The sequence below is a fragment of the Gavialis gangeticus genome, unplaced genomic scaffold, assembly GCF_001723915.1.
Source record: "Gavialis gangeticus isolate Ggan-Ray unplaced genomic scaffold, GavGan_comp1, whole genome shotgun sequence".
NCBI classification, from domain to species: domain Eukaryota; kingdom Metazoa; phylum Chordata; order Crocodylia; family Gavialidae; genus Gavialis; species Gavialis gangeticus.
Window position 1 is genome coordinate 111,196,069 of NW_017729022.1, and position 11,986 is coordinate 111,208,054.

At 47.0% G+C, this 11,986-nt stretch overlaps 1 protein-coding gene across 1 annotated transcript in view; it reads left to right on the forward strand.

Moving 5' to 3' along the window:
* The first annotated feature begins 3,548 nt into the window (after nucleotides 1-3,548).
* The window catches only part of MRPS35 (mitochondrial ribosomal protein S35), a 59,999-nt gene continuing 51,561 nt past the window's right edge, over nucleotides 3,549-11,986 (forward strand). The window contains exons 1-2 of the mRNA XM_019515852.1: nucleotides 3,549-3,705; nucleotides 7,105-7,163. Of these exons, the coding sequence (XP_019371397.1) occupies nucleotides 3,564-3,705; nucleotides 7,105-7,163 (201 nt within the window). The 5' untranslated portion in view covers nucleotides 3,549-3,563. The remainder of the gene's footprint in view (nucleotides 3,706-7,104; nucleotides 7,164-11,986) is intronic.

Below are 11,986 nucleotides of genomic sequence, written 5' to 3' on the forward strand. Positions count from 1 at the left end.
CCCTGACAACAAAGTAGCGCCTCCTGATATCTAGCCTGAATCTACCCTCTGCCAGCTTGTGACCATTATTTCTTGTCACTCCTGGTAGTGCTTGGGGGAACAGGGACTCAATGCTGCTGCCGGCAGGGGGCGATCCCCGCTGCCCTGCGCCATGTGGGGGGGCTCTGCGCAAGCCCCTGAAGCCCCAAGGCAGCAGCAGTGAGTCCTAGGGGTTTCTTCATGTTGTTTTTTTCCTTAAAGGGCCAGAGCTAGCCCATGTGGGGCACTCGTGGGGGGCCTGGGGGAGGTGGCTCGGAGGCTCCTGCAGAGCCCCCCATGCAGCGTGGGGCAGTGGGGGGCAGCGGGGATCACCCCCCCACCTGGTAGCACCTGCTGATCCAGGGCTTTTTTTCCCCCCAAGTACTGGGAGTTGGGGTGGGTGGGGTAGCCAATGCTGGGCTGGGAGAGGGGCAGGGGATGGGCCTGGCCTGGCTGAATAAGATCCGGCCGAACTGAATCAGGACAGTGATTCGAATCATCAGATTGAATCACTGTCCCCCAAATCAGCCGAATCTGAATCTGAGGCAAATACTAGCTGCTTTGCACAGGCCTAGTAACTATGTGGGTGAAGCTAAACAGCAAATATGCACCAAAATGAACTTCGATATAAAAGACAGAGATGCACCTATGTCAGCAAGAGCACATTTGTCACAGAACAGTCACTCCCTTTCTGACCTCACTATGCTTGTGCTCAGAGTAAGTTTTAATGGCGCCCTGGTCACACTTGTATTTTGGCACCCCCCACCCTATGGTGTCCTGTCCCCCCACAAGTCATTGGCACTGCTGCCCTGCTACAGAGGAGGTCCATCCAATGGGCCAGGGAGCTGGGCAGGGCATCTGCCTGTGACAGGAACTGCCAGCTGCAGCCCTGTGGAGCAGCCAGCAAGTGCTGGCATGGGGCCTCTAGTGCGTTGTGGCTGCCATGAGTCTCCTCTGGGGCCTAAAATACAACTGGCCACATACAGGTGAGATTTAGCTACAGCCAGATAGGCTGCCAGCCTGTCTGGGATTCTCACTGGGGCAGGAGCAGGTGCCACTGCTGCCCCCATGTCTGGAATTCCCCCATCCCACCAAGACCCATTCCTAATACCCCAGGCCAGCACCAGTACCTAGTGTTCATGGCATGTGTGTGCACATGCATATGTGTGCACGCAACAGGGCCCCTACCCCATTACCGAGAATGGGGAGCAAACACTGGAGCCTGCTGGCCAGACAAGCCCCCAAGGGTAGACTTAAGAATAAAACAGACTCAAACAAACCCTCACCACAGAGGCAACAGCAACATCAGGGGCCAGAGGCTCGCATAGAAAAACCACAGGTCCCAGCAACAAGGAGCCTCCCTGAGACTGTTCCACCAAGCCAAATCAGAAACCACCTGTGGCAGCTCTGGGAGGCAGGTGACCAGCAGCAGGCAGGGCCAGGGAACCATATAAACACAGGCCCGAGGAAAAGAAAGGCAGTCTGGCCCTGGAAGTTGCAAACAAGAGCTCCTGATATTACTGCAGGGAACCTGGCTGATAATACAGCTACCTGGGGAATGGCTTGCAAGGTGCTGCTGACTTACAGGGGAATACAGCCCATGGGTTAGGCTTAGGTTTGAACCCAGTTGAACTGATTTGTGTTATAGCCCAGGAGCTTATCTTTTACCTACAGTTTGTTTGGGGAGTTTGGAGGCCCCATTAGCGCCCTACGGGCATGTGTTTGCCTTGAGCCCTGCTGGGGGCAGGCTCAAGGTGGGGCAGAAATGAGGAGCCAGTGAGCCTGGTGCAGGGCAGACTAGGCCCAAGGGAGGCTGGGACAAGGTAGGGACCCAGAAGCTAGGCCTGGTGCAGTGGGCCTAAGCTATAGGAACCAGCTTGGCAAGAAAAGGGGTTGAGGCTGGGAAGGTCAACAAACCTATGTGGGTACCTGGAGACACGTAATTAACCAGCAAGCCAGCGGAGGAGACCAGAACATCAAAGCCTGATGGGCATATAAGGGGGAGAAGGGTGGACCAACCTGTAGCTGAGTGACCACTGGGGGCATCACAGCCCCTCCTGCCCGAGTGCCCAGGGTGGTGGCCCACCGCTAATAAAGCTAGCTCTGCCTGCGGTTAAAGGAAATGTACCAAACACTCTTAAGAACAGAGCTTGGGAACAAATTTGTAAACTGGCTGGACACTAAAAACCAAGGACTTGATATTAATTGTGATGCACTATAATCTACCTGATCTCTACATGTTACAGGTGATGACTCCTCTCCCTTCTTGATAGGTCTTGGTCTTCCAATAATCAAACTTTTCCTCTGCTAAGTGTTCATCTGATACACCTAGGAACTTCTCCCCCCCGCCAATTTCACAAGCTCTATCCACTGTTCTTAAAAATCACTGGTTTTTCTTTCCTCCTCGACAGCTTGTTCAACTTGATGTCAGCTATGCAGTTGGCCCAATAAAAAATATATCACCCTGAAAACTCCTTGCCTTGTGCACTAATCCTGGACCATCCTCCCTGTAACATCACCCTCGCACTAACCTTGGGTGGTACCCATAAAAGGCTCCTATTGTGCCCCACTGGGGGAAACTGCTGTCCCCAGCTACGTTTATCAAGCTGTTCTGCTTGTCCTGGAGGCCTAGAAACTTGGTTTTAAAATGTGAAAAATAAAACAAACAAACCAACCTACCTCACTGCATGAAAGCAGGACCTGGAGGTAGGTTTAAAAGAAAATGACAGCCTTGGAAGAGCTGTGGCAAAATCCTGGAAGTTGGCAACAGCAGGTGGGAGGGGGGTCCTGGCTACCAGTGCACTGTAATGGGAAGAGATGGGGAGCTTCTTGTGCCTGGACAGCAAACTGCTTTGCTTTCATATTTCTTCCCATCCCTCTTCTAAAAATGCTGGAAAAAATAATAATTAATCAAAGATTAAATGATAATTAATGATCAAGTGATTAGTTAGTTATTAACGATTGCTGGTGTATTAATGATTAGCCATTAATAACTCCATTAATATTTAATTGTCAATAATTCAACTAATGCTTAGTTGCTGATTTGCCTAATCCTTGTTTATGCCTTTATTCATGATTACTTGTTAATAATTTAATTAAGCGTTAACCATTGAGTAGCTGTCGATCTAATAATTACATGTTAATTATTTAACGATTAACTGCTAATGGTTTAACAAATGATTATGTTGATACTTTTAACTAGCTATTAATTTTTTCTAATTGAATTAACAACTGCTTGTCGATAATTACTTGCTAATGGTTGAGTATTGATAATTTTTGGTAACTTGTTATTAATGAGTACTAGTAATTAATCATCGATCATGATTGATTAATGAGTCGTTGTCTCTCATTTATGAAATCTTCAGAGCTGCCGCAGTGCTCCCGCTCTCTCCTCCCTTTGTCCCTCAGCGAACCCTGGCGCTCCTAGTCTGGACGCTCGCCGGCCGGGCTCCGCGCAGGCACACAACCCCATCGCTGCGCCCTTTCAACCTCTTTGGCTGCTTCGGGCCCCCGTCGGTTCCTGACCGCATGCGCAAGGCGCGAACATGGCGGCCGCCGTTGCGTCCCTGTATGCTGTGGGCCGTTACGGCCGAGCTATGTTGCCCCAACTCCGCTGCGCGTGGACCCCGGTGCTGCTGCCGGCCGCGGCCAATTGTACGGCGGCATCCAAAAGAAGCCGGTTTGGAGGTGAGCCCCCGCTCCGAGCAGACGCTCCCACCCCCACCCCCGTTCCGCCCGGTCCCTGAGCGGGGCAGGGGCCACGTGACCGGCTGGGGATTGCTCCGCGCCCCGGGGAGAGGTGGGGGGCGAGAGGGAACGTTGGAAGTATTTTCCGTTAACGGCCCATGCGCCCCCTGCCCCGCCCCCACAGGAAATGGCTGCTGACGGAGGTGGGGTCATCTTAGGCTGGGTGGGGGCCTGCGCAGTGTTCCTCTCCACAGTCTGCTCGCCCCCTAGACACCTTTCCTTTCCTTCCTGGCTGCAGACACCCCCCTTCAGAGTTTGTGCCCAGTGCAGGGCCGGAAACATGGGGAGCAAGGGGACAGAGCCTGCGCCTCCTCCCTTGGCCTCGGTGTTGCCAGGTGTGCAATAATAATCATTTAATGTATGATCACTTCCATCCTCCAAGGTGTAAAAGTGCTTAAAGTGTACGAAAGGAAATTGGAGGTGCACCAATAAATGGGTCAGATATCTGATCCGCACCAATGTATAGAAAATTGATTGCATTGGAAATGGGCTTGAAGTGGCTGATAATTTGGCAAATAAATGTCCAGGCATGCGTACGCAGCCACAGCACGCAGGCAGTGAGGAGCACATCCGGGCAGCGTGGAGAGCTGCCTCTAGCTGGTAAGTCTATTGCAGGGAGGGGAGAAGGAAGGGGTGGGGGGGGGGGCAGGGCAGGTAAATGCCCCCTGCCATGAGGGATGGAGTGGGGCTGGGGCAGGTGCTGCCCAGCTAGGGTAGGACAGGCACAGGACGGTGCTGCGGCTCATTCAGGGACTGCAGGGTGAAGGGGGTGCCACTGTGTGTAGCCAGGGGAGCATGGGGTGGGGGGATCCATATGCCCCAGAACTGCACCGGGGGGCTGGGGCCAGGGCTGTGCCAGTTTCTTCCCGACATGTGGGGGTTGCACTCAAAACTGTTCAGGGTGGGTGGCAGTGGCACTGGGAAGTGGCTACAGCAAAATTTGGGGTGGTTGAAGCTCCTTCCCTGTAACCCCCCTCTCAGCACCATTGCCACCCGCACCGGGAAGAACCCAGTACAGCCCCAGCCTCAGCCCCTCTTGCCCCCACCCCCCCAGCGCCGATCTGGGGCACGTGGACCCATGCCCTTCCGGTTGAGCTGCAGCCCTGTCCCACCCTGCCCCAGTTCCTCCCTCATTGCAGTGGGCATTGATCCTTGCCCCCCATCCACCATAGTAGACTTACCAGCTGCACACAGCTGTATTGGAAATCAGATGGGTATCGGCTGATATGCCTCCTTAAAAATCTGCTATTAGTATTGGCCCCCAAAATCTCTGTTGATGCACCCCTAAAAAAATGCAAAACTCTAAAACTTGATCAGAGATGATACCTTTTATTGGACCAACTAAGAAATCGCAAAAAAATTACCTTTCTTTGCAAGCTTTCAGGGAAAGACAGAAAAGTCCCCTTAGGTAGAAAATAAATTTCATTTTGCACAGAGGAAGCTGAAGTTGGGTGTATGCTCCTCTGGATCCATGAGAGTTCCTTTGTGTGAGTTGTCCTTTGGTGTGCAGATAAGGCAGGATTTCTGCCCAGGTGGTGTCAGATGACATAACAGCAGGGACATGTAGAAATCTTTCTTTCTTGTTTAGCAGTGAAGTTTATAATTCCAAAATCAGCTAAAATACAGTATTTTCCATGTTTCAGGGATGTATTTGGTAGCCATATTGGTCTGGCCTGCTTTGCAAAAAAAAAAGCTTGTCCAACTGTTTGAGTTGGCTTAATAAAAGATATCAGATTTACCCAAAGAACCTTGTCTGCATCTGTCTTTAGACCAACATAGCTACAACCTGTACCCCCGATAATTTGAGGCAGCTAATTGATGCAATATATGCAAAAACCCAAGTCATTCTCAGGGAGTTTTAACTGACTTTGGGGCTTGTTGTCAGCACTTAGTTATGATTTCTTGCCTCAAAGTAAAGAAATGCTGCAGCTTAGACCCAATTCTCACTCACTGCTGAGTTAGTGAGCAATATAAAGTAAATAAGATGACAGCTTTATTAGCACTCTTTCAGTGTGTGGTAGTTTTAAAGCAAATAGGATAATTTTGAGCTTCCAATGTCGTAATTTAATATTAAAGACCTGGCAATGCTATTTGGCTCTGGGGGGGAGGCTTAAGGTTGCCTCATCCAGCAGTGAGTGGGGGAGTGACTTTCCTTGGCTCTGCAGCCTCCATGTCCCCATCGCATCTGAAGGCAAGGGTTTTTGGGACAGGCTTCAACCCGCTTTTGAATACAGCACATCCCCTTCCTTCAGGTTATCGTTGTTCAAAAGTGTGGCCAAAGTCTGTCCCAGCCCTGCCCACTGGTCCAGCGTTGCCTGAACTGTCAAGGGGCCACAACATTACTACAACCTCCTTGTTTCTAGCTGTTTCCAGCTGTTGTTTGTGGTTAAATCCCTGACCAGTTCCTATTCTTTTTGCATTTGTCCTTCACTGTGCTGTAGGCAGTCCCACCCATTTCCTGGCTTTAATCTATGGAAACTGCTCCAGCCAAATTACCAGTATCATTAGGAAAGCTGATTTCTTTCAGGTGCTGAATAATTGGTTTTGTCTCCAAATATTGAAGGCCAAAACTTCAGAAGATCAATAACGGAGTTCACATTCTAGTACCTCTGTTTTGTTAGGGTCGTGATGAAAGCATGGTTTGTGTCTCAAATAAGTATATTGCACAATTATGCTGGAAGAAGAACTTTTGCAATGGCTTCTCTATTTGTCTTTGTTCTGATGTCAACTAGCTTGACCATGATAGTTTGATCTCATTAATCACTTTTTTGTCCCCACAAATTATTGTGCAACTTTAACAACTCCAGTAATATATTTCAGGGAAGCCATGTTATGTGACTTGGGTACTGAAGCCTTTTTTTTTCACATGGTCAGTATACACTATCAGTCACAGCTGAAATAACTTGTCTTCAACACTTTTATTTAATGCATTCAGAAAACTATCCAGGTTTTTGGTGTTTGAGCCTGCCCTATAACAGAAGCACATAAGGAAGGAAAAAGCAAACCTACTCACCTGCAAGAGTGGGGTGGGGAGTCAACAAACACATGAATAAAGAGACTCCAATTAATACAGTATACCCCAGAGTTCCTCATCAAAAGCTTTTAAAGTAATTCAGCTGTAATGTGATCAGAGAGAAGGTCCTCTCATGGACTGAAAGCTGGTTAAAAGGTAGGAAGCAATAAGGAGGATTAAGTAGTTACTTTTTCACAATGGAGGAAGATGGTAGGGTACTTCCAAGACCCTGTTCTGAAATATGTATTATTTCTCATAGTCATAAGTGATCTGGGAAACGCAGCAAAGACTTATGTTTGCAGATAATACAAAATTATTCTTGTTAGTGAAATATAAAGATGATGATGAAGAGTTTCAGAAAGATTTCTCAAAACAGAATGCTCAGGTAATTAAGGGATGGATGACATTTGACATTGAACCCGAAATAACTTGTATGGAGGAGAAAATAACAAAGACTATACAGAAACAGTAGTTAGCTCTGAATTATTTCTTGTCACTTGAGGAAAGGTTGGAGGCATTCTGGATAGTTTTTTAGAAGTCATTGGTTTAATGTACAGTTGTGGTCAAAAAGGCCAATGGCTTATTAGGGATCCTTAGAAAAGGAACTGGAAACATCATTATTCCATTTATATAAAGCTATTGTTCAGCCACCTGTTGAATGCAGTATGCAGCACAGAACAACAGCAACAGGTACAGAGAAGAACAACCAAATTGGGAATCTGGGATGGCTTCCATGTGAGAAGACTAAAAAGGCTAGAACTTTTCAGCTTAGAAAAGGATGATTGAGTTGGGGTTTGATAGAAGTTTATAAAATAGTGAATAGTGTAGAAGTGACTAGAAAATCTGCAGTTAGCTTTGTCTTCTAATATGAGAACTAGAGAGCACCCAATGAAATTGTCAGGATTTAAACAAAATGAAGTATCTATTGGTAGTAGGAGCAGGCAAAATATGGCCTGCTGGCTGATTGGATCCACCCTGTGGATAGGTTCCTGCCAGTTGATTGTCTCTAGTTTGTGACTGCCCTCACAGCACTCCGTGCAGGCTTGAGCTCTGGCCAAGGCAGCCCGCACTGTGCTCCCACCCATGCTTGCCAGACAGCACCACCCCAGTCCCAGCTCCAGCCAGCATGCAGCGCTTCCTGGTGGGGCTGCTGCTGCTGCCTCCTACATACTGCTCAGCTCCCCCTGCTTCCACCAGCTCCTCCTTGTACCCCTGCTGTGCCACTCTGGGAAGCAGGTAATGTGGGGAAGCCGTGGAGGTGCATGCCAGGTAGTAGATGCCAAGGTGGTGAGGGAGGCTGCAGCCAAGTGGCTCCTGCCCCAGTGCACAGGACTCCAGCTCCCTGCTGCTGTCCACCTGCTCTGCCCACCCAGAGCATTGAGTAGCCAGCCACCTGTGGGTGGCCAAATGTGTGGCAGGGAGCTGGAGCCCCAAATGCTGGGGCAGGAGCTGCCCAGCTGCAGTTTCCCCCCACCTGGCTTAACATATACTGCTTGGCATACATCTGCACAGCTTCCCTGCATTACATGCTGCCCAGAGGGACAGGAGGAGCCACTGGAGGCAAGGGGATCTGAGCAGTACCTGGGTAGCTGTGGCAGCAGCTCTGCAGGGAAGCTATAAATACAGGCCAGGGCCCAGGCTATGGTGGTGCTGACTGACAGGTGTGGGGCTGTCCCGGGTGGGAGCAGGCGGGTCTTGGCCCCATGCAGAGTGCTGCAGAGACAGCCACAGGCTATATGCAGGGTGGGGACCACACTGCACTGTCTGGATGAGCTCTGCTGCATGTACCCCTTCCCTCCCCCTACTGCCAGCTGGCTTCTGGGACTCTGGCATACCCTCCCCACACTCCCTGCCCCACGCAAGAATAAGATATTATTTTGAGCTGTTATGCAATCACTTCTATATACACTATTCAAAAAACAAATCAAGACCAATATTTTTAAATAAAATTAAAATATAGTAGATATTTGATTTTTAGTATATGATTTGTTTTTATCTATAATTTTGTTAAAATGTTCCCTTCTAAAAGGTTCAGTGCATCCAATGCTTGACAGCTCACTGAAACTCATTAAGTAGCTCTCCAGCTGAAATAATGGCCCACCCCTGCTGGTAACTAGCTTGAGGTGAACCATGGCTCAAGCTATGTGTAACTAGCTTGAGGAGTTCATGGCTACAGTACACGGTGGGGATCACTACCATAACTGGGGTCAAAAAGGGAATAGAAAAATGTGTAGAATTGGACAACTAAACACAGCTGTCAGGGATGTGAACTCAGGCATAGTACATCCCTAAACTGATGTTTGCTGGTAACTGGGAGGATGAGCTGGAATGGATCACCATAAATGTCCTGTTTCTCATACTCTTCTAAAGAAATTGTTTTCAACCTTTGTAGCAGTAGTTTTCAAGGAACCTCTTGGAAAATGCCAGCTTTTAGCTTGCCCTAATTTTTTGACTATGGAAAATAATAGAGCGATTAATTTTTCTGTTGCAGAGAACTCGGAAAGACCACAACAGGGCAGAAATGTTTTGAACGCTCTGGATTTGTGTTCAAAATCTCTGGGTTTATCTTATGAATTACGTTTGCAACCCCAACAGTATTCGCGTTGCATGGCTCCCTGTGGCTCGCTTGAAAGGATCTCAAAGCACCTCAGGTTGGTGTAGCATCCTGGTTGAGAATCACTGTTCTAAACCAGTCGTGCTCAGCCTTGTGATGCTGTGAGCCAGATAAGGGGCCTTTCCAAGGGTCTGATCAGGCCCGGCCCCCTAGGGTCAGGCCCTGTGCCACCTTCCTCAGCCCCACATTGATGAATTGGGACCCCCACTACCTCCCACAGCCATATTGGGACCCTGTGCAACCTTCCTCAGCCCTGTGCAGGGCATCATCATTTCTCAGGGCCTGCATCACTTCTTGGAGTCCTACCAGATTGGGGCTGTGTGCTGCAGGATCAGGCCCTGCACCATTTGCAGCTGGCCCCTGTGCTTGGACCTAGCAAGCTATCTGGCCTGTGGATTGCTTTATGGGTCTGGAAATTTTGCAGCAGGAGAGCAGTGATTGCTGCCACTGCTTCCCCCACCACCAAATTTTCAGACCTGTTGAGACCTCTGCAGGCCAGATGGTATTGCTTCTTGGGCTGGATCTAGCCCATGGGCCAGGGTTTGAGTATCCCTGCTCTAAAATATCTGCTATTTGCCACTTGAAGACAGACTGCTGGGCTCAGTGGTTCTTTGGTCTGACCCAATATGCTGCTACTTATGTAGCAATATGTTTTACTTTTACCTCAGTATTTTTTACTTTTTTCAAAGGTGGAGGTTAGCCCTGGTTTTATAATGCTGGGTTTAGGGATTGTTGCAGCATCCTGTTTTGTCTTAAGTTACTTATGTGTACTTTCAACCTGAACTCAATATAGTTTTCTGTCTGAGAATAGTATTAGTTTATGGCTGGCAGTACAGCCCAGTATGATTTAAGATAAATAAAACCACCTATCTTTAGTGACGTACAGTAGTAAAGAACATTTATGTATCTTTTTACAACTTGTCCAAAGCTGTGGTAACTGGCTTCAGTATATGTTGCATGCCTGTTGTTTGTCTTTGGTCTGATACTGACTCATTTAACTGTGATATTTCTGCCTATGTTGTCACTACTTGCTCTATAAAGTGCCATCCTGTTTGTAATAAATAGCTCCTGAAATTTTTCTTACACCTTGAGTGGTAATTTGTTTTGATTGCTGCTCTCTCTTGACTAATGCTGAAGCAAAATAATTATTGCATGAGTATTTTATGATTTTTATAATTGTCTTTATTCCCAAAGCATTTGTTTTTGACTAAAATACTAAAAGAGACATCAAATGAGCATTCTGTGTAAATGCTACAAGCTTCATGTTCTCTTAGCCTCTTTTCTAGACTTCATATTTTAATTTCAGTATATCTTATTTATTCTAATGGTTTAATGTAGTTAAACCTTGCCCATATTTCTATATTTAATTTGAAACAGATTTAATGTTTATTATTTACTGTTTAAAACAAAAATCCAATTAAAATTGATTTTTAAAAAATGGGGTTTTTTAAATCTACCCTGAATACATCAGCATGAGTATATAACCTATGGAGTTTGGGACCAGTTCTGTGGAGCTGACTTCTACTAGTAAAAGTTATATGGTTCAGATTAAGTTCAACCTGTGACATACATAGCTTTGTTGGAAAAATGCCCTCGAATGAGCACAGCATAATGGGCAAAGCTGTTCTTTTACCAGTGTAGTTTATTTCTCTTGGAAGCTTGGGAGAACAGCAGAAAGCACACTTTGGCCATTAGAAGTTGCAACAGCTGAAGGGAGCACTGCATCAGTTGTGTATATATATCCTGGTAAAATGTTCTAAGTATAAATGAGTGGTAGTTTTGAGACAAATAAGTAGGACATAGCTTCCTACTTAGAATTTTTGTCATGGCTCTCTACCTGTGATATTTCTAACCTAGAAGAGGGAAAATATAAACCTTATGATAATGGCTCCAGTAATGGGTGCAAAACAAAGGTTTGTCAAGTTACCTACATGTCTATATGTAGACATTGATATCTTGATCCAAGGACTAAGGTATCTTTCATTTTGTAATATTATATAAAATATATAAGTTACATGAGTGAACAGAGGGAAAAGCAGATGTCCTACTTGCCAATCAAACTCGGGATGTGTCAATTTGTATGCAAGGAAATAGTGTCTTAGTGGGCAGTGGAAAAGATTAGTTTATCAGATACCCATTACAAGTAATGATGCCAAGTTGCAAGATCAAATTTAGTCCTGGCCAAGCAGATAGAATTTCCTTGACTTCATTAGAAGTGGCAGAAAGCAAGGCAGCATGGTATAGTAGGGACTAACTCATTCTGAGAGGCCTAAGCTATCGTAGGTAACAGCCTACTTCTGATGCTGTGAACAGACTTGAAGAGAAAAACTCTTTGTTCATTGGACTTGTGGTGCTGAGGCTGTTTGTCTTGTTTTCACAGTGATAGAGCTGATAAACTTCAGTGAACAGAATTTCACTTGCTTTGTTAGTTTACTCTCCAGAACCATATTCTTGATATATTATGCTAATGATATATCCAGGGTAGGGCAGTGGATGAAGGCGTGGCTCATCTGGAGAGCATGGGGGGGCCTATGGGGGGGGAGCTGCTGCCACCCCAAATTTTGCTGCTGCTGCCTGACCTGAGTGAAGCTTTC